Source organism: Salvelinus namaycush, chromosome 28 (assembly GCF_016432855.1).
Source record: "Salvelinus namaycush isolate Seneca chromosome 28, SaNama_1.0, whole genome shotgun sequence".
NCBI lineage: Eukaryota > Metazoa > Chordata > Actinopteri > Salmoniformes > Salmonidae > Salvelinus > Salvelinus namaycush.
In genome coordinates this window covers 42,588,426-42,611,335 of record NC_052334.1, presented here as the reverse complement: position 1 = coordinate 42,611,335, position 22,910 = coordinate 42,588,426, and the positions used below count along the sequence as shown (strand labels likewise).

At 41.5% G+C, this 22,910-nt stretch overlaps 1 protein-coding gene across 1 annotated transcript in view; it reads right to left on the bottom strand.

Moving 5' to 3' along the window:
* The window catches only part of alk (ALK receptor tyrosine kinase), a 140,829-nt gene that overhangs the window by 105,084 nt on the left and 12,835 nt on the right, over positions 1-22,910 (bottom strand). Inside the window, exons 3-6 of the mRNA XM_038967373.1 lie at positions 19,636-19,773; positions 19,006-19,109; positions 14,981-15,153; positions 13,150-13,244 (exon numbers count right to left, since the gene is read on the bottom strand). Of these exons, the coding sequence (XP_038823301.1) occupies positions 13,150-13,244; positions 14,981-15,153; positions 19,006-19,109; positions 19,636-19,773 (510 nt within the window). The remainder of the gene's footprint in view (positions 1-13,149; positions 13,245-14,980; positions 15,154-19,005; positions 19,110-19,635; positions 19,774-22,910) is intronic.

The window sequence follows — 22,910 nt, the reverse complement described above, 5'->3', positions numbered from 1 at the left end:
GTCCGTCCTGCTCCATTTGATCCATAAATGAGACCGACCGTTACACACGTGGTTATGGATGAATCCGGTAGGTGGCGCACTTACTTTGTTTGAGGTAAAGCACTGTGCCTTTTCATAATATGTGAGTGAGTGTAAATAGACCGCCTGGGTAACTGTGTGTGGGTCTGTGTGTTAGGTTGCGTGTTAGTGTGCGTGTCACGAGAGGAGAATGGAGAGAGGAGAGAGTGTCTGGAGAACATTGTTCTAACTTGAGATTCAGAGATAAAAATGTATAATCTTCCTTCTCAGACTGCCTTTTCTGTATATTACAAATACAGCGCCTACGCCTGAGACACTCACAACTATACGACAACAGATGGACACTTACAGTCAGTTGGAGTAGGAAGGTCTGACAATGTTCTTGAGTTTCCATTGGACGGGGTGGTTGTTTTAATGTTCTGATTGGTTGGTTTCAATGGCAGTTTAGTGGTGCCGGTTACCGTTGGAGGAAATTCACCATTGGCTGAGGAGAGAAACAGACAAATAACAACTTAGTGACATTGTTTGCTTAATATACCTTTGCACAGCTCTCCACAGCTTTCCAAACAGTTGGAGATAAGCATGGTTGTGGTCATTAGGGACCACAACCCGAAGAAAACAAACTGAGATAGATGGGGACTACCTGTACTTGTCCAATAAGAAACTCATTTTAATTTCCGTTGTTAAACATTTTAAAAATGTGTAGTTTTGTGCCCTAATGAACATGGTCCAGGTTTAAGCTTGGAGAATACTTGGCTGGATAACCCCAATCTGAAGTTGCATGGTGTTGGTTTGTCCAATAGGGGGCACTCTTACCTCAAGACCAATAGAGTTGGATATAGTGGTGGTGGTGGGAAAGGTTGGGGGTGCTTAAATCCAACTCCTTCCCATCTTCCTCCATCCCTAGGTGGGTAAGTACATTGGATCCGGGGCTTTCATACCACCAGCTCAACCCAATAAAGCATATGGACAGACCAACCACCTCAACCTACCCCAAGGCCTTAGATCATAAAGCTCACAAGTGCCTTGCTCTTTTCCCCCTCAAATTCTAACCTAGAAATACATCTCCTAGGTAAAAGGGATGTTGATTAGGTATTGCTACTCTGGACATTAAGTACTAGACCTTGCAGAGGCTGTGAATTGGGCCTGTGCGGAGGGCTATGATGATATGGGACTGCATACTGGACTTCTGGTTAAAACCCACACAGACTAGGGTGCAGTGGGAAAAAGAATAACACTTTCCCCAATAATCAGCTGCAAGGGCCAGGTGTAAATCCCAGTCTCTGATTGGTCTGTTCCCCAATCAGCAGCGGAGCAACTGGAAAGGCAAGATAGAAATAGCCAATCTGATTGTAAGAGGTTTGACGTTCCTCAAGAAATTATACAACGAACCAACCGTACAAAAAAGGTTAACAAAAAAACGAGTCACTATGAAAATGCTGATATAGTGATTGCAATTTCACGGTATTGTTACCAGCAGTGGAAACCAATGTGGTTAGTAGTGTTCCAAACCATTGAAATTCTCCATTAAAAAAGTTTGAAGAATAGCTCTCTAGAACACAATGTCAGTGTCGGTTGTGCGACTGCCTCAGACTATTGTCGGAATCCTTGTCATATCCACGTGAGATCCATTCAAATGTTAATAGCCAAGTTATATCATACCTGCCTCTGTCACTCACATGTGAACATACTCTTTGAGCAACTGTGACATTTTGTCCATTAAAGGGACTGTGACCTATCTGTCGGATGTCTAAATTAGAATTTCATGAGCATTCCGGGTGTCTCACCTTTACAAATTTCTCACAAATCCAATAATTTCCACTGAAAAGCCACAAAATGTTGTTTGACCATGATCAGAAATGAAAAAAACTCTAAGTTAGTAGACCAATGTACTGTAAATTGTCTGAGTAAAAGACTGCTCAAATCAAATGACATTTTATTTGTCACATGCGCGAATACAATAGGTGTAGACCTTACCGTGAAATGCTTACTTACAAGCCCTTAACCAACAATGCAGTTTTAAGAAAAATAATTGTAAAGCAAAAAAAAGACAACTCCAATTTAAGAATATTTACTGAATTAACTAAAGTAAAAAATAAAAGAGCAACAATAAAATAACAATAACTAAGCTATATAGAGGGGAAGTACCAAGTCAATGTGCGGGGCTACAGGTTAGTCGAGGTTATTGTGGTAATATGTACATGTAGGGTAAAGTGACTATGCATAGATAATAGATGATAAACAGCGAGTAGCAGCACTGCCTGCTCCTGGATGGCAGGAGGCTTGGCCGCAGTGATGTACTGGGCCATACGCACTCTGGTGCACACTATCTGCACAAACTGATTTCTGTCTTTATCTTACAGAAATTACTGGCAATTTACTAAGAAATTGCATGGTAAAATGACAATTACACAAGAATGACTTGTTTATTTATTTGGAATTCATTAAATCAAGCAGCATTAGGCAACATTTAGTTAACAATTCTGTAAAATAACTAGCGGCATATCCATTGATAGCACATAATCCCCTAGTACTGTAAATAAAAGAATTGTAAAAAATCATACCAATGGTGTTCTACCATCCAGCAAGACACAGAGGTCAAGTCTTTTACGTCTTATTGATCTCCATTACCCACAACCCCCAGCCTTATTTCGCCCCCCTCTGCTGCAATCACAAACCTCTGTAACCACTATTCACTGAGTGTACAAACATTAAGGGCACCTGCTCTTTCCATGACATAGACTGACCAGTTGAAAGCTATGATCCCTTATTGATGTCACTTGTTAAATCCACTTCAATTAGTGAAGAAATGGAACGTGCTGGTGTATCAAGAATGGTCCACCACACAAAGGACATCCAGCAAACTTGCTACCTTGTCCCGGATCTGTTGGCTGGAGCTCTCTCTCTCTGTCTCTGTCTCTGTCTCTCTCTCTCTCTGTCTCTGTCTCTCTGTCTCTCTCTCTCTCTCTCTCTCTGTCTCTCTGTCTCTCTCTCTGTCTCTCTCTCTGTGTCTCACCTGCTGTCTCACCCTCTGAATGCTCAGCTATAGCATGAAAAGCCAACTGACATTTGCTCCTGAAGTGCTGACCTGTTGCACCCTCTATAACCTACAGTGGCAAGAAAAAGTATGTGAACCCTTTGGAATTACCTGGATTTTTGCATAAATTGGTCATAAAATTTGATCTGATCTTCATCTAAGTCACAACAATAGACAAACACAGTCTGCTTAAACTAGTAACCCACAAACAATTATACTTTTTCATGTCTTTATTGAACACACCGTATAAACATTCACAGGGTGGAAAACGTATGTGAACCCTTGGATTTAATAACTGGTTGGTCCTCCTTTAGAAGCAATAACCTCAACCAAACATTTTCTGTAATTGCGAATCAGACCTGCACAGCAGTCAGGTGGAATTTTGGACCATTCCTCTTTACAAAACTGTTTCAGTTCAGCAATATTCTTGAGATGTCTGGTGTCGAACTGCTCCCTTGAGGTGCTGCTCCCCACAGTATCTCAATCGGGTGGAGGTCAGGACTCTGACTGAGCCACTCCAGAAGGCATATTTTCTTCTATTGAAGACATTCTGTTGTTGATTTTTCTTCTGTGTTTTGGGTCGTTGTCCTGTTGCATCACCCAACTTCTGTTGAGCTACAATTGGTGGACAGATAGCCTAACATTCTCCTGCAAAATGTCTTGATAAACTTGGGAATTCATTTTTCTGTCGACGATAGCAAGCTGTCCAGGCCCTGAGGCAGCAAAGCAGTCCCAAACCATGACGCTCCCTCCACCATACTTTACAGTTGGGATGAGGTTTTGATGTTGGTGTGCTGTGCCTTTTTTTCTCCACACATAGTGTTGTGTGTTCCTTCCAAACAACTCAACTTTAGTTTCATCTGTCCACAGAATATTTTGTGGACATCCAGGTGCTCTTTTGGAACATCCAGGTGCTCTTTTGTGAACTTCAGACATGCAGCAATGTTGTTTTTGGACAGGAATGGCTTCTTCCGTGGTGTCCTCCCATGAACACCACACTTGTTTAGTGTTTTACGTATGGTAGACTTGTCAACAGAGATGTTAGCATGTTTCAAAGATTTCTGTAAGTCTTTAGCTGACACTAGGATTCTTCTTAACCTCATTGAGCATTCTGCGCTGTGCTCTTGCAGTCATCTTTGCAAGACGGCCACTCCTAGGGAGAGTAGCAACAGTGCTGAACTTTCTCCATTTATAGACAATTTGTCTTACCGTGGACTGATGGACATCAAGGCTTTTAGAGATACTTTTGTAACCCTTTAAAAGCTTCATGCAAATCATCCATTCTTAATCTTAGGTCTTCTGAAATATATTTTGTTCGAGGCATGGTTCACATCAGGCAATGCTTCTTGTAAATAGCAAACTCAAATTGTGTGATTGTTTTTTATAGGGCAGGGCATCTCCAACCAACATCTCCAATTTCGTCTCATTGACTGGACTCAGGTTAGCTGACTCCTGACTCCAATTAGCTTTTGGAGAAGTCCTTAGCCTAGGGGTTCACATACTTTTTCCAACCTACACTGTGAATATTTATTATTATGTATTCAATATAGACAAGAAAAATACAATAAGTTGTGTGTTATTAGTTTAAGTACACTGTGTTTGTCCATTGTTGTGACTTAGATCAAGATCAGATCAAATTTTATGACAAATGTATGCAGAAATCCAGGTAATTCCAAAGGGTTCACATACTTTTTCTTGCCACTGTATGTGGTTATTATTTGACGACCCTGCTGTTCATCCATGAAGGTTAAAACATCTTGAAGAACGATCTGGCCTTAATGGCCATGTACTTATAATGTCCGAAGAGGATTGACCACCCCTCAGAGCCTGGCTCCTCTCTAGGTTTCTTCCTAGGTTCCTGGCTTTCTAGGGAGTTTTTCCTAGCCACCGTGCTTCTATAGCTGCATTGCTTACTCGTTGGGGTTTTAGGCTGGGTTTCTGTATAAGCACTTTGTGACAACTGCTGTAAAAAGGACTTAATAAATAAACTTGATTGATTGTCCTCCAAGAGACCAGTGTCCATAGTCATCAACTAACCAATGGGTTATAGTATACTGCTAAAAAGGGTGCTTTGCAGGTCTAGATAGAGCCTTTTGCAGGGCCATATACGAAGTTAGCCCTAGAACCCTTTTTGGTTCTATTTCACGCCTTTTCTTCTAACAGTGAAGCCACTGCTAGAGTAGTGGGCATTTTGTTCTATATTAAATGTCTTGCAGAGTTAAAAACTGGAACGAGCTTATGATATCAAAACATTTTCTGCTTTGGCTCAAGATGGTCAATCAGTTGTCTTTTAAAATTAAGAATGAAGTAGGGCTGGCCCTTTCTTCCAACATAATGCCACTAATTTAGACAACTTCCTTTAAAGTTGGTCCTTTGTATTACTTACCACCGAGCAGCTTCTGAAAGAACAGCGCCTTTCTGTTCCAGATACATAATCTATCCATCTCTGGAAAATGCATCGAGGACTCTGTTTGGGACTAGCTCATCTGAATATCAAGTTGAGAGCCAACTGCATGTTTCTTAATTATGATGACAGGCCACATTTGTTCCCCGCGTCATGTCGGCTTGCCAGCTCGCCCAAAAAACTAATAATCCCCTTTTCCTCCATGCATCGTTCCACAGGCATTATGGGACATTGTAAAAAATGGCTACCTTTCATTTTTGTCTCTTTAATAATCTCCTAAAAACACCCTCGGTTCCCCCGACCTGGCTCTGCCATCACTACGTCCTCGAGCTGAACTGCTCTCGTTCATCATAATATGGCAAGGGGCTCCCGCCATGGCTGTGTGCGGTACGTACCGTTTCAAGTACAGTACATGCCTTTCGGTCTTAGCCATGCACTGACTGTAGAATTCTACTCAAGACCCAAACCCTGAAAGACATCTATTTTGATTGTCAGGTCAACACAAACAGTTAATATTTAAGATAATCTTTTAGTAATATCGACAACATAGTGATTTTATGCTTAATTATTGGCCTCGTTTTTTTTGGCTTGGTCATTAAGAGATGCAGCGGCCATGGCCGAAGCCAAACAAAGTCTTGAGGGGTGGCTTAATGTGGGTGTCTCTTGTGTTTGTGTGTTTGCACGTGGCAAGCGTTTGTACATTCACTCTGTCAAAACAGTACACAGTTACAGTCACACACCCTTTTAGATAACTTGAAACAGCTTAACTAGGTCTTGAAGTCACCTAGGCAAGCTAGTGCTAGCCAACTTCTTTTGCCAATTACCTTCAGCCGGCTCGTGTGGGACTGTGGCAAAGTTGGTTTGACATTGGATAGCCTATCCCTGGGGCTAGTAAGAGACTGTCAACAAATTACACAATGTAAATGGGACAATATATATTTTAGTTGTCTCATTAAATGCGTTCAGTATTTGTATATGACATTTTACAATTTATAAGCAGTTTGAGGTTTTTAAGTTATTGAAATTTGGAGCTATTGACCTTTTAAAATACCCTACTCGACCAAAGTATGTGGACACCTGCTCGTTGAAAATCTCATTCCAAAATCATGGAGATGATCCCCCCTTTGCTGCTATAACAGTCTCCACTCTTCTGGAAAGGCTTTCCACTAGATGTTGGAACATTGCTGCGGGACTTGCTTCCATTCAGCCACAAGAGCATTAGTAAGATCAGGCACTGATGTTGGCCGATTAGGCCGGGCTTGCAGTTGGTGTTAAGTTTTATCTCAAAGGTGTTCGATGGGGTTGAGGGCAGGGCTTTGTGCAGGCCAGTCAAGTTCTTCCACATCGATCTCGACAAACCATTTCTGTATGGACCTTTCTCTGTGCACGGGGGCATTGGCATTCTGAAACAGGAAAGGGCCTTCCCCAAACTGTTACCACAAAGTTGGATGCACAGAATTGTCTAGAATGTCATTGTATGCTGTAGAGTTAAGAATACCCTTCACTGGAACCACGGGACCTAGCCCGAACAATGAAAAACAGCCCCACACCATTATTCCTCCTCCGCCAAACAGTTGGCACTATGCATTCGGGCAGGTAGCGTTCTCCTGCCATCTGTCAAAAACAGATTTGTCCATCGTACGTGAGTGTTGCAACTGAAGACAGACAATTTTTGTCCCACGTACATTGTGTAATTTACTGATGGTTCCTAACTAGCCCTATAGGGTTATCAAATGTCAAACAAAATGGACTATTTACAATTTGATCAGGTCATGTGCAACTGCAATCCAAATTGATGATTACTTGGGTGCTGCTAGGTGTGGGCATGTGGGCAGGATTGAAATAAACCCTACCCAAGGAAAACTGCTATGGTACCCTTCATTGCGTGACATACCATTTTTTCCTGTCATGTCGTAAATCTCCGTTTTGGATGAGACTGACTTTATGACCAAACTGATTCTATTTACACATATAGGCTGTTTTGCACTAACACTTGTAGTCATCTTTTCTTAATATTTTGCTGATAGTTGCTTTTTTTGAAGGAAAGTTTTACTTGCAATGTCTGTGAAATGTGGTTGTCTTACCAACTTAATTGATTGCACTGACTGAGTCGCTCTGGATAAGAGTGTCTGTTAAGTGACCGAAATATTCATGTATCAAATCAAATCACATTTTATTGGTAACATACACATGGTTAGCAGATGTTAATGCGAGTGTAGCGAAATGCTTGTGCTTCTAGTTCCAACCATGCAGTAATATCTAACAAGTAAGCTAACAATTTCACGACAACTACCTTATACACACAAGTGTAAAGGAATGAATAAGATGTAATGTGTAATGTAATGTGATATTACTAGCATGATTCTTTTAAATAGTCGATTTTTGACTGCTATATTTAAAAGATTAGGTTTCTGTAAATGTAATATCCCGATGCTTTGATATGTGCCCATATCATAATCACTCTAACGGGTGGTGGTCTGCATATAAAACACTTCACTGCAACTTTGACTGAGAGGCAGAACTCATGTACAGTTGAAGTTGGAAGTTTACATACACCTTAGCCAAATACATTTATAATAATTATTTTTTCACAATTCCTGACATTTAATCCTAGTAAAAATTCTCTGTCTTAGGTCTGTTAGGATCACCACTTTATTTTAAGAATGTGAAACGTCAGAATAATAGTAGAGAGAATGATTTATTTCAGCTTTTATTTCTTACATCACATTCCCAGTGGGTCAGAAGTTTACATACACTCAATTATTATTTGGTAGCATTGCCTTTAAATTGTTTAACCTCTAACGCCTACCAAACCCGGATCCGGGATCCCCCCCATCAAAAAAGCTGACTAGCATAGCCTAGCCTAAAGCCACAGGGATATCATATAATAAAATGTTCATGAAATCACAAGTCCAAGACACCAAATGAAAGATACACATCTTGTGAATAAAGCCATCATTTCTGATTTTTAAAATGTTTTACAGGGAAGACACAATATGTAAATCTATTAGCTAACCACGTTAGCAAAAGACACCAGTTCCATACTCCACCATTTTTTTACTGCATCAGCAGCTATCACAAATTCGACCAAATAAAGATATAAATAGCCACTAACCAAGACACAACCTCATCAGATGACAGTCTGATAACATATTTATTGTATAGCATAGGTTTTGTTAGAAAAATGTGCATATTTCAGGTATAAATCATAGTTTACCATTGCAGCCCCCATCACAACTCTCACTAAAACGACTAGAATAACTACAGAGACCATCGTGTATTAGCTAATTACTCATCATAAAACATTTCTTAAAAATACACAGCGTGCAGCAGATGAAAGACACAGATCTTGTGAATCAAGACAATATTTCAGATTTTCTAAGTGTTTTACAGCGAAAACACAATATAGCATTATAGTAGCTTAGCACAATAGCAAACATCACCCCAGCATTGATTCAAGGCAAAAATAGCTATTTACATTTAAGTCATTTAGCAGACGCTCTTATCCAGAGCGACTTACAAATTGGACAGTTCATACATATTCATCATGGTCCCCCCATGGGAATTGAACCCTGGTCCCCCCGTGGGAATTGAACCCACAACCCTGGCGTTGCAAGCGCCATGCTCTACCAACTGAGCCACACGGGACCACAGCTATAACGTATAAACCACCAAAATATATTAATTTTTTCACTAACCTTCTCAGAATTCTTCAGATGACAGTCCTGTAACATCATATTACACAATTCATATAGAGTTTCTTCGAAAATGTGCATATTTAGCGGCACAAATCGTGCTTATACATTGAGAAAAGTGTCCAAAATCTCAAGCAATCTGTCCGGCGCCATCTTGGAACGGCACCTATTCTTATCGAAAACTATTCATAAACTTGACTAAAAAAATACAGGTTGGACAGCAATTGAAAGACAAATTAGTTCTTAATGCAATCGCTGAATTACATTTTTAAAATTAACCTTACTGCGCAATACAGGCTGCGATAACGCAAGGCTACACTGCCAGAAATGGCGTCTCATGCATTTTACTTTTTTCAACAGAACAATGAATTATCAGCATAAATAGTTCTTACTTTTCGATGAACTCTCATCAGAATCTTGGGATGGGTGTCCTTTGTCCAAAAGAATCGTTGCTAGGTTGGAGAACGTCGTCTTCAGAGTTGCAATTAGCAGTAAACATTAGCACGAAAGAGAGAGATACCCAAATTCCTACAGCGCCAAGGAAATAAATACCCGAAAATCGCAATATACTGACATAAACTGATATAATTCGGTTCAAAATAACAAGATTATGATGTCTTTAAAGCCTATATCGAATAAAAACACAGCCGGAAATGTCAAAGACCTATAACCGATGTTTCCAAAAGAACGTCCCAAGGTCCTTACTGCGCCAGAGCGAAGGTGAAAAGAAAGAGCCACCTATTTCCCAAGCAATTTATAAACTTTGGGAACTACGTAGAAACTCCATTTCAAGTCTCCCTATTCGCTAACAACCAGGGGAAGGCGTATGCAGTGCATCTCAACCAATAGAGGACAGGCAAATTAATACACAGGTCTCAGAACAGCCAGCAAAATTCTGCATTCTGACATACACATAGGAAAATTGCTCTAAGTCGAGTTCTGTTTCACCCACAGATATAATTCAAACGGTTTTAGAAACTAGAGAGTGTTTTCTATCCAATAGTAATAATAATATGCATATTGTACGAGCAAGAATTGAGTACGAGGCAGTTTAATTTGGAAACGAATTAGTACTATGTCGAGATGGCACCCCCTAGTGGCAAGAAGTTAACTTGGGTCAAACTTTTCGGGTAGCCTTCCACAAGCTTCCCACAATAAGTTGACTGCATTTTGGCCCATTCCCCCTGACAGAGCTGGTGTAACTGAGTCAGGTTTGTAGGCCTCCTTGCTCGCTCACGCTTGTTCCATTCTTTATAGGGTGGAGGTCAGGGCTTTGTGATGGCCACTCCAATACCTTGACTTTGTTGTCCTTAAGCCATTTTGCCACAACTTTGGAAGTATGCTTGGGGTCATTGTCCATTTGGAAGACCCATTTGTGATCAAGCTTTAACTTCCTGACTGATGTCTTGAGATGTTGCTTCAATATATCCACATAATTTTCCTTCTCATGATGCCATCTATTTTGTGAAATGCACCAGTCCCTCCTGCAGCAAAGCATCCCCACAACATGATGCTGCCACCCCCTTGCTTCACGGTTGGGATGGTGTTCTTCAGCTTGCAAGCATCCCCCTTTTTCCTCCAAACATAACGATGGTCATTATGAATAAACAGTTCTATTTTTGTTTCATCAGACCAGAGGACATTTCTCCAAAAAGTCCGATCTTTGTCCCCATGTGCAGTTGCAAACCGTAGTCTGGCTTTTTTATGGTTGGTTTGGAGCAGTGGCTTCTTCCTTGCTGAGCGGCCTTTCAGGTTATGTCGATATAGGACTCGTTTTACTGTGAAAATAGATACCACTGGGACTCAGTGAGCATACTCTGGAGAAGTGTAAAGCTGCAGGCCAGGGCACTGGCAACCTGACCGAAACCCACCGGAGACTGCTGGGGCGAAGCTTGATTTGCCACAATCTAACAAATGTTAGGAGAACATTCTGAAGACATTTTTTATAAAACCTAAAGAAATAAGATTTTGTTATCAAAAACATTCTTTAAATGTTATCATCCCAATGTTAGCTAAAACCCTAACTAGAACTTCATGGGAATCTTAGCTAATGTTCTGGGAATGTTCCCGGTTTGTTGGGTGACAACCTCACTGAGCATTGAATTCAAAGCAGGCAGATGAAGCAGTGAAACGACCCCCCAGAATGTAATTTAGTCTCTGTCTGTAATTGAGTTTAGTCGGTTAAATCCCACCCGTTTTGTCTTAATGACTGTGACTTCCTGTCCGTCTTCCAAGCGGCAACAGCTTCAGAGCTCCCCAGTTTGCTATTCTGGGCACAGTCACAGATTATCCATTTTATTGACCAGATACTCAAGTGGCCTCACGAACAATGAAAATAAATTTCTTAAAATTGGAAGGTAGTCAGGAGGAGGCAAGATCAGGTGGGACCAGTTCAAACAGGTACTTCAGAGCATGCGGGAGAGAGTGAGGGATATACAGCATATTTTCTGCTGATTAGAGACGTGAGTGTCATGTGTTGCTGTTTCTCTGCTGATATAACATCTCAATTACCATATGGATAAAGCGGGAAAGGTCAGCCAAATCTTTATATTTATATATACAGTACCAGTCAAAAGTTTGGACACACCTACTCGTTCAAGGGTTTTTCTTAGTTTTTACTATTTTCTCCATTATAGAATAATAGTTAAGACATCAAAACTATGAAATAACACATATGGAATCATGTAGTAACCAAAAAAGTGTTCAACAAATCAAAAAATATTTTCAAAGTAGCCACCGTTTGCCTTGATGACAGCCTTGCACACTCTTGGCATTCTCTCAACCAGCTTCACGAGGCAGTCACCTGGAATGCATTTAAATTAATAGGTGTGCCTTATTAAAAGTTAATTTGTGGAATTTCTTTAGTTCTTAATAATGCGTTTGAGCCAATCAGTTGTGTCGTGACAAGGTAGGGGTGGTATACAGAAGTTAGCCCTATTTGGTCTTCTGATCTGGTTTAAGCATTGTTGTGGACTTAGAACATTAAAGTTTGTTGTGTTGCTATTTCTAATGTGTGATTTTGAGAGTGAAAACCTAAAAAAACGGGGGAAATCCGAAACCTGGAAACAGGTTTTTTTTATGGCAAATAATGTATTGCCTGGTAAAAATTCTGAGTGGCTGGTAGATTCTTTCATCTACCTGCCACAGTGGCTGGTGGACTATTTTTTAGGCCCTGTTCATAAACTACCTCATTAGCTATCAAGCTAACAACCTGGTTACTTTACCAGTGTATCTATACATTTGGGGGCACAGAAAGAAATGAAAAGGGATAGCTTCTTTAGAAGATCAATGATCATAGCAATGAATGAATGACTGATTTCTTGCATGTTGTCACTCACAAACTTGACACTCTTAAAGAATGTACAATGTTCTTATGCACGACACAGTGCCTGGACACAGCCCTTAGCCGTGGTATATTGGCCCGAGGTGCCTTATTGCTATTATAAACTGGTAACCAAAGTAATTAGAGCAGTAAAAATAAATGTTTTGTTATACCTGTGCTACCCGTTGCATTCAGGGATTGAACAACCCAGTTCCACAAAAAATTTAGAGCACGTGTGCTTCAAAAGTAGCTAGAATAAATTTTGGCCAAATATGCTATATCTCAATCAATGAAACAATTATTGCTCCTGGATGTTGTGTTGTGTTCCTACATTTTTAAAGTTTGGAGCACCAGTGGTACCAATGAAAATGTTTAATTTAGAACATTGACTACAATTGAAAAATTGATGTTTAAGTGTTTAAGAGAGTTGGGCCGGTAAGCAAAGGGTTTGAGTTACGAATCCCGTGCTGACTAGGTGAACAATCTTAGCCCTAGTCGCTCAGGATAAGAGCGTCAGCTAAATGCTGTAAACATTTTAAATTACTTTCTAATTTCTATTTCATGTTTGACATTGTAAGTAAGAATCTGTTCTGAAATCATTTTAAGGGTTAAATCGTCTACGGCTTTTGACAATCTGAAATTGTTGTTTACAACCCTAAACAACAATACTTACAGGCCAGGAAGCAGTCCATACTGAAGGAGATGTTATCCAGACAAATCGCTGATCCTGGACCTGATCCATTGTCAGTACTGAACTGGAGCCAGAACCTGAGGAGAAACACAATCTGATCTCATTCAACTCTAGTATGAACTGAAGATGAAGTATGCCTTTCCCCAATGCAGATTCAAGTCTAGGACAAGATAAAGATAGAGTATGTTTAATGAGTGTAGATATCCTTGCAAAAAGTTTCTTGAGCGTAATGATATCCCTGTCTTATCCTTCTCATCCTCGACTCAAGTTTTCTACTGGAATTAGTACATAAAGGAGTTCAAACATGACATAACTCAAAAATTCTACGAGCACAACTACATACTTCAAAAGAAACATTGTTGATCACATAGATTTTTCTGCCAGTACGAGAACATGTCATAAAGACCTCATGTAGAGAATGAGTGACTTCTGCCTTTACTATAGTGTTCTATTAGATAACGGCAAATAGACAGAACGATGCATGGCCTCAAAGACCCGTTTACATTACTGGACGAGGATCTTTTTCAAGTCATAGTGAATTTCAGGTAGCTACTGTTCTTTTCCCTTCAATTTGCTCATGCTATTTGGTGTGCAATGGTGAGACAAAGGGAACAGAGAAGATACATGACAGACTACTGTAGAGAGACAACTTTGAAGACATCCGCACGCTTCATTTTAGTTACAGAATAAAATCCTATCAAAATCAAGACGCTCATCTTTTCCTATCCATCTTGCGTTACAAAAATGTCTTCAAAATTTGGGCATTTTCTTGGTGGAAAGGTCAATTAAGACTTCATGGTCGAAATGCGTCCAATGTGACTCCTGATTGAGAATACATCTAAGTAATATTTAATGTGGAAGTGTTGGCCGTCTTTTTCATAGTACCCAAAAGGTTGAAAAAGTAACTCCTAACTTAACTCCTAACTTGGCCCTCGTCTACTTCCATACCGCCCTTCACGGTCCAACAACATGGGTCGCTACTACAACCTAACCTTTATCCACGGACTCCCCTATTCCTCTGCCTATATTCCAGAGATCCAGACCAAAGGTCATACCTCGAGTCCTAGCGAGTTCATAAGGCGTAAGGACACGCATTTTAATGAAGAACGTGGCCAGAACAAACTCCATAAATCCGGGAATAAAAATATAATAACTCTCTGAGGATTGGGATTAGCCCCGGCTCCGACGATAGAGAGTGCTCAATCAAGCACACAGAGATGAAACGAGTCATAGAGCTTTTTTATTTCATTTATTTCAGCTCCTCACAGTGAATAACTGAAAAATCAAGTGCCGTAGCTAATTGGAGGAAAAGGCAGGTGAGTGGAGGCCTCTGTATAGATTTTCACTTCCTTGTTTGTTTGTTTTTTAAACAAGTGATACAGTGAGCGATAAGGTGAATATGGAATTCACCGTACAAGGCAAGTGGACCTATTGGGATTCGTTACGTTTGCAGGGTGAAAGGGAGGGTTATCTTAACCTGGAATGTAAATGTTGAAAATCTGCATTTGGAAGGAAGAACTGAAGAGAAAAGCTATTCATTACTGTGTCTTTGGACCTGAGGAGGCTACATGTGTTTTCTTTCATCCCAAAAGAATACACAAAGCACATGCACCTCTGTGGTTTGCAGGTTCTTTTACGCGTTGACATGGTGCGTGTTTCAACTGTAGTATGAGTCTATAATCTCACCATCTAATGATGCAGTGCCCTATTTTGACCCTGTTAAATATTCCTACACTTCACTTTGTTTGCCTAAGGCTGGGATTGGCCATAATCACTTGTCTCTCTGTCAATGGACCAAATTGATCCGCCGTACCAGTCAACAAGTCCGTAGAGAGGAACGATAATGCGCCTCCAGCCTTTCTTGGTCTTGCGCTCGTTGGCAGAGTGCCACAGTCTGCGCTGCTCCTCTGGTCGTGTGCTGTTTTCCACCAGCCACAAAGACAGTGCCCCTCTCTGGCCACCTCCAGAACACATCAAGAACCGTACCTGTTGGGGAGATCAAAAAAAGTATGAGTATAATGAGCCAGAATAGGACTTGACGGAGACACACATTGACATCTCAAAACATTGGTTTGAACGCATCAGGCGGTGATGCTACACTGTCATGATTACTAGTTTAGAAGTAGTGTACGCACGTCCAGTTACTTGCAATTGCAGGGTACATCATGAAGATAAACACCTGCACTCTGTTGAATGTTCCCCAGTGTTATTAAATGCAACATTTTAACCCGGAATGTCTTCATCCAGCCAGGCATTCAGGGAAGACATTTGACTATAAAAAATGTAACTAGATAAAACTGCAGGAGCCGTGTGCGGGTATCTGTCTTTATTTCATGAAAGTTACACCTGCAGATTCATCAATTGTCTCAGCTGTACACTTTGCTGTACAAAGTTCCCAGTTCATATTGCTCATATTCTTCTCAAACGAACTGCACAACATTCCACCTGTCTAAATGCTATCTTTCTGTCTCTCCAGTACGCACAGGTGACGAATAGGGTTTCCCTCTGATAAACTGTGTAACTATAATTTCAGTGATGTAGTACGAGGTATTCTATCGCAGTGCACCATCACCCTCACTCAATAATAATTGATCCAGATTTCACCTTTGTGAAACTGTGAGAAGTTCCCCCGACATCAAGATTATAGAAGTCAAACAGTGTTTGCCGGGCATTACTTCGAGGTGGACATGATCTGCAACTAATAACCAAGCCAATCTACTCTTGAGATTGGGTCCTGCGTCAGACAGAACCGACAGGCAGGCACCGTACATTGGACAGCTCAGGGGTCGTGTAAGGGGAGAGATTGAGGTGCTAATCTTTGGGCCCTTGCCAAGGAACCACTGACTGCGGCTAGCTGGGCTGTAGCAGTGCCGCGAGCACAGTTCAGGACTGATATCCCCGTCTCTGTTTATCTTTCTATCTCTTCCTCTCTCTCTCTCTCTCTCTCTAGTCGTGCTTATCCACACACTCCTCTCTCTCTCCTGTTCACTCTCTCTCCCCAGCACTCCGTTTTCAACAGACCTTCCCCCACCCCCTACACAAGGGGGTACCCTAATATGGACACCATACCAAATACCTCTAAATATGATATCGGCCCACTTGCCAGACACCTTCTATAAAGAGGCGGACGTTTACAACCATAGCCGTGGACTCACTCTGTCTAGACCTGACTGACAACCCCGCTGGTCGCAGACTGACCAATAAGGCACGAATAATGCATTCCATATCGCCAGCCTCTTATTATTTGGGGTTGACCTCGTGTCTGGAAATCTCTGGGAAATCCCCATGATAGCTTGCTAACCCGCCACTATCCGGGTTGGGATCAAATTTCATGCAATCAATAGTTGAATTCAATGAATTGATTAAATTGAGAAATGATTAATGAAGCAGTGCAAGCTTCCACTTGCGCTCCCCCCTCACCTGTCCACTGCAGCTCTTTCCAGGCCAGTGTAAATGTGTGTGAGTGTGTGTGTGTGCAAGCGTGTGTGGGTGCATGCGTCTGTCTGTCTGTCTGTCTGTCTGTCTGTCTGTCTGTCTGTCTGTCTGTCTGTCTGTCTGTCTGTCTGTCTGTCTGTCTGTCTGTCTGTCTGTCTGTCTGTCTGTTTGTTTGTTTGTTTGTTTTCCGGCAACTTACAAGGTAAACTAATAGTTAAATGGAGAGATATTGCTTCAAGATATTCAACAATAACTTTTAACTTCTTATGGCTGCAAGCCTGACGTCGGTACACTTATGACAACAGCCAGCTCAAGTGCAGGGCGCGAAATTCAAAATATATATTTTTAAAATATTTAACTTTCACACATTAACAAGTCCAATACAGCATATGAAAGGTACACATCTTGTGAATCCAGCCAACATGTCCGATTTTTAAAATGTTTTACAGGGAAGACACAATATGTAAATCTATTAGCTAACCACGTTAGCAAAAGACACCACTTTTTTTACTCCACCAGTTTTTTACTCCATCAGTAGCTATCACAAATTCGACCAAATAAAGATATAAATAGCCACTAACCAAGAAACAACTTCATCAGATGACAGTCTGATAACATATTTATTGTATAGCATATGTTTTGTTAGAAAAATGTGCATATTTCAGGTATAAATCATAGTTTACATTGCAGCTACAATCAGAAATTGCACCGAAAGCAGCCATAAAACTTACAGACACCAACGTCAAATACCTAATTACTCATCATAAAACATTTCTGAAAAATACATAGTGTACAGCAAATGAAAGACAGGCATCTTGTGATTCCAGCCAATATTTCCGATTTATTAAGTGTTTTACAGCGAAAACAAAATGTAGCGTTATATTAGCTTAGCACAATAGCCAGAAACACTTGGGCGCCGACGACTAGTTCACATCTACGACAGATATATGAAATAGCATCATAAAATGTTTCTTACTTTTGCTGATCTTCCATCAGAATGTTGGACAAGGGGTCCTTTGTCCAGAACAGTCGTTGTTTGGATTTAGAACGGCAACTTTCCCTCTTCATTTAGCACGCGCACTAGCCAAGTGGCACGGATCTCTCCATCGTCAACAAAGTCAGAGAACGGAACACGGCAAAACTCCCGAAAAAATTTCAATAATCTGATTAAACTATATTGAAAAAACATACTTTACGATGATATGGTCACATGTATCAAATAAAATCAGAGCCGGAGATAGTAGTCGTCCATAACGGCAGCTAAACAGAAGGCAATCCCACTGTCCACTTCGCGCTCCCAAGAGTACCGGAAATGAGGGACACGTCATACAAAGAGCTTGTATTCCAATTCAGACCAAGATAAACACGAAATTTCTTCTCTCACAGCCTCTTGACATCCAGGGGAAGGTCTATGAAGTGCACGTATACTCTTACGTATCTTGCCCATGTATAGGCAGGAAGTAGAACAGAGCATCGATTTCAGACTTTCCACTTCCTGGTCAGGAAGTTTGTGCCAAATGAGTTCTGTTTGACTCACAGATATAATTCAAACGGTTTTAGAAACTAGAGAGTGTTTTCTATCCAATAGTAATAATAATATGCATATTGTACGAGCAAGAATTGAGTACGAGGCCGTTTGAAATGGGCACCTTTTATCTGGTTACTCAATACTGCCCCTGCAGCCATAAAAAGTTAAAATCCATTAGTTGAATTAATTTCCTGAAGTAAGGGGAGCTCTGCTCATTATACCTACTAATAATTGTCAGTCATTCGGTAATCCTGCTATCATCTAGAACTTTGTTTTTCAATAGTAATACTGCTCTATTTTTAATCCAGGTGTGCCTGTTTTCTTCCAGACTCTCCTGTTGAACATAATTAGTCTGTCCATTCATTCATGTTGTTGTTTGTGCTCCACACTTTCTGTGTCTCCATCCCAAATGGCACCCTATTCCCTACATGGGTCCTGGTCAAAAGTAGTGCCCTATCAAGGAAATAATAAATAAACAACCCTGTGTGTAAGTCTGGTTGGTCAGACTTAAAAGACTACATCTGAACTATTTGTGCAATGCGCCTTAATTATAATTACCCAAAGCTGAGTCTCCAAATGTGCACACAACGGGAGGGCATTGTGTGTGTGTCTGTCTGTCTCTGAGTGTCTGGTGTGTGTTTGTGTGTGTGTGTGTGTGTGTGTGTGTGTGTGTGTGTGTGTGTGTGTGTCTCAGAGTGTATGGTGTGTGTGTGTGTATCTGTCTCTGAGTGTCTGGTGTGTGTGTATCTGTCTCTCTCTGTGTGTGTGTGTGTGTGTGTGTGGGTGTGTGTGTGTGTGTGTGTGTGTGTGTGTGTGTGTGTGTGTGTGTGTGTGTGTGTGTGTGTGTGTGTGTGTGTGTGAGAGAGGGCTCTCACCTCACATCGAGAGTTCCGTAGGGGAGGGGGGAAGAGAGGGCTCCTGAGCAACGTTGACACCTGATGACCCTTGGACTGCCCTCCGTCCACACTGAACATGGCACCTGGAACGCACACACACACACACACACACACGCATACATGCACACAAACAAATAAACAGACAGAACAGAAGATTATATGCACCCACACACACACACACACAAACAAGTACGTAAACACACAGAAAACCAGTTAAATATCAAAAAAATTCAATGACACGGCAGATTTTACATAAAAGTTCCAGTGAATGATAACAACAGAGGTTGTGTTTTCTCTGTTATGCCCGAATTTGAGCATACCGTATAGGCCTTACTTTGAATTACAGCCACTAAAGGCATACAGTAAATTGATGACGACCAAGTCCAGAAACAACCCCTAGCCCCTATTCTCTACAACTGGATTGGTACTGTATAAGCAATATGGTTCAGCTCCACTTTTTCGCCTTGGGAATACTTTTTCCACATATTGCCTACATCTATCCAGTTGTTTCAGATCTTCACACGTGCCTTAGGGGTAATAGATTGCCTCGGCGGTTGCTAGGGGTTGTGTACAGGGCTTGTGTTATCGATATCAGAATGGATGATTAACCTGAGGATGATGAACAGCTGGGCCGCACCCCCTTTGGCGGGGTGTGGACACGCCTCCAGGAGGATCCCTTGGCCGCTGTTGGCTGCCAACCGCACTCACCATCCTCGAAGGAGCAATAGCTGCCGTTGAGAAACTGACCTGAGAGGGAGAGAAAGACAGAGAGAGCGAGAGAGGTAGAAAGAGGAGAAGAAAGTGAGTAGCCTTGTATCTCAATTGACCTAGAGAGAGAGAGACAGACAGACAGTGAGAGAGATGGAACATCAGAGAGGAGGACATGATGAGAGGAGTGTCTCAGTAGCAAGGGCAGAGGGAGAGAGGATGGGAGAAACAGAGAGAAAATTGAGAGCATACGGCTAGAGATGGTGAGGGGGAGTGCGGGAGAAGAAGGGAGGCAGAAGGAGAGAAAATATGGAGCTAATCCTTTTGGTCCCAGTGCTTTATAAAGAGTGGGTGAGTGACTGATGAAGGGAAGGAGAGAAGGATGGGGGATGAGGGAAGGGTGAAAGGGGAGAGACCAGAAGGAGGAGGAAAAATACAGGGGCTAATAATTTCAGAAAAAGTGAGAGAAAGAGCAAGAAAGGGGGGGGCGCCCAACCAGCTTTTACACATCTGAAAGAGATGAGTCGAAGAGAGAGAGGAGAAAGAAAAGGGGAGGATGAAAAATTAATTATAGAAAAAATAGTTTGGTGATGCAAGCCTGCTGTCAATTGGCGACTGCACTTTATATATAGCAGTGGAGGCTCCTCAGAGGAGGAAGGGGAGGACCATCCTCCTCAGTGAAAAAAGAAAAAGGGAAACTAACAAAGTTATCCTTTTTATATAAAACTATACTAAATATATTCACGTCACCAAATAATTGACTAAAAAACACTGTTTAAATGAAGGTCTACAGTTGCCTCAACATCACTCTGGAGGGTAGCACCGTGGTGTAGCCGTAGGACAGCTAGCTTGTGTCCTCCTCTGGGTACATTGACTTCAATATAAAACTTAGGAGGCTCATGGTTCGCAGCCCCGTCCATAGACTTACATAGTCCGCCAACCTATCAGAGCTCTTGCAACATGAACGGACATGTTGTCCACACAATCAAAGGATTAGAGAATGAATCTAGCACTGAAAGCATAAGCTACAGCTAGCTAGCAATACAGTGCATACAATATGGTGAGTATTTTACTCAAAGAGAGAGAAAGACAATAGTTGAACAGTTTAACAAATTAATTAATTAAGGAGAAGCGAGAGAGATTTCGTAGTATATTTTTTTTACACTTTCACGTTCACTTACTTAGCTAGCTTCAAATGCAGCTAGCTAGTTTAGCCTACTCAAACACCCAGCTCAAACAGAGAGGGATGCTATGTTACCTAGCTGGCTATGGCTTTCCAACACTGGACCTCTTCCAAGGCGTTTGGTTTTATAAATGTATTGCCACCGGGTAACTACTTGCTGCTGACTGTACACTGTACTGCATGATTGTAGCGGGTTTACTAAAGCGCTAGTTCTAGTAGCTATGTTGACTGTGACGTGGTCATGTGTGGCAAAGAAGGACATAGGTCAATTGCAGTTGTTCCAGAACAAAGCAGCACGTATCGCACTTATGTACACAGAGGGAAAGTGTCAGTAACATGCATGTCAGTCTCTCCTGGCTCAAAGTTAAGGAGAGATTGACTGCATCCGTATTGGTCTTTGTGCGAGGTGTTGATGTGTTGAAGGTACCGAACTGTTAAGCAGTAGGCAAACAGTGCAGACACTCATCAGTACAACACAAGACATGAAACCCGAGGTCTCTTCACAGTCTCCAGGTCCAGAACAGAGGCTGGGAAACAGTATTAAATAGAGCCATGCCTACATGGAACTCTCTGCCACCCTAGGTTTCTCAAGCTAGCAATACAACCAGTTAAAAAAAAACAGATAAAAGAACACCTTACTGCACAAAGGGGACTGTGAAGCGACACAGCCATTTTATATATCTTATATTGTAATTTGCACTGTACTGTGTATTAGACCTAGATATTGTGTGCATGTACTGATATGTAGGCTGTGTGTGATGTTTTAAATGTATGTATTTCAATCTTTGACTAATAATGTTCTGTATTATGTATTATGTTCTGATTCATGTGGACCCCAGGAAGAGTAGCTGATGCTTTTGCAGCAGCTAATGGGGATCCTGATGAATACGAAATCCCAAATACGTGGCAACGATGTAGGCTGTGCGAAGCGGTTAGTGGTCATGATATGAAGGTTTGGCTCGGAAAGGTTTTTTGAGAGGAGGAGAGCGTGTAGGATAGATGCGAGAAGGAGTTATATATACAACGAACTGTTTGTATGTGGCAACTACGAAAGTGAACTGTGTTTGTATGTGATCAGATGTGTATTCAAATGGAAGCAAACTAAACAAAACGGGGATAAACATACCTGAATTTGTCCAATAGAAACTCTCGTTTGCAACTGTTGGACTAACGATTACACCCTAGATCAGCTACAGGCAAGAGTGTGCAAAGCAGCGTTGAATGTGCCACTGTCTGTCACCTTGATTACTCAAAATTCTCTCGACCTGTGCAGCTACGTTGTACATTTTCATTCAAAGGTTGTAGCAACCTCATGGTGGGTACGGGGAACATTCAAGTATCACGTAGTAGCCTAAACCCATCGATGTCACATTGAGCTGGGTGAATGGAATATGAATGGCAGTCATCCAATATGCTGTAATAGAAATAAGGCCATGCTCAAAAAAAGAATCTCTCATCTTAACTGGCACCGACCGCCACTGATATATAGCTGCCGAAAAGCCACTTCATAGGGGGAAGATACTTGCCCAAGGCTTCTAAGTAGGACAATTTGACCTGTTTCACATAGTAGTCATCACAGCAAGGATGCATGCTGCTAGCTCCAGCATTTTAAGGGCCTGTACCACTCCTGCAGTTTGTTCCCATGCTGAAATCGTTCCTTCTGTAACTTGTTCTCTCTACACTAATTGGCACTGGATGACACAATTAAGGAGACTCAAAGATCCTCACAGGGAAGGGAACGCAACGTTCATGCACACACAAACACACGCACACACGTGCATGCAGACACACACACAAACGCACACCACCAAAATCAGCATCAGTGGCCACAAATGCAATTACATCTCTGTCTTCCACCGATCGTTGATCAGTGAAGCCTCTGCTCAACTGTTGCGACTCGTCTGCAGAGGCGAGGCAGAGCGAGAAAGGGAGGGTGGAAATGATGACCTACGACTGTAAACACATCGACCAGCATAGTCTTCGATCCTCTAGC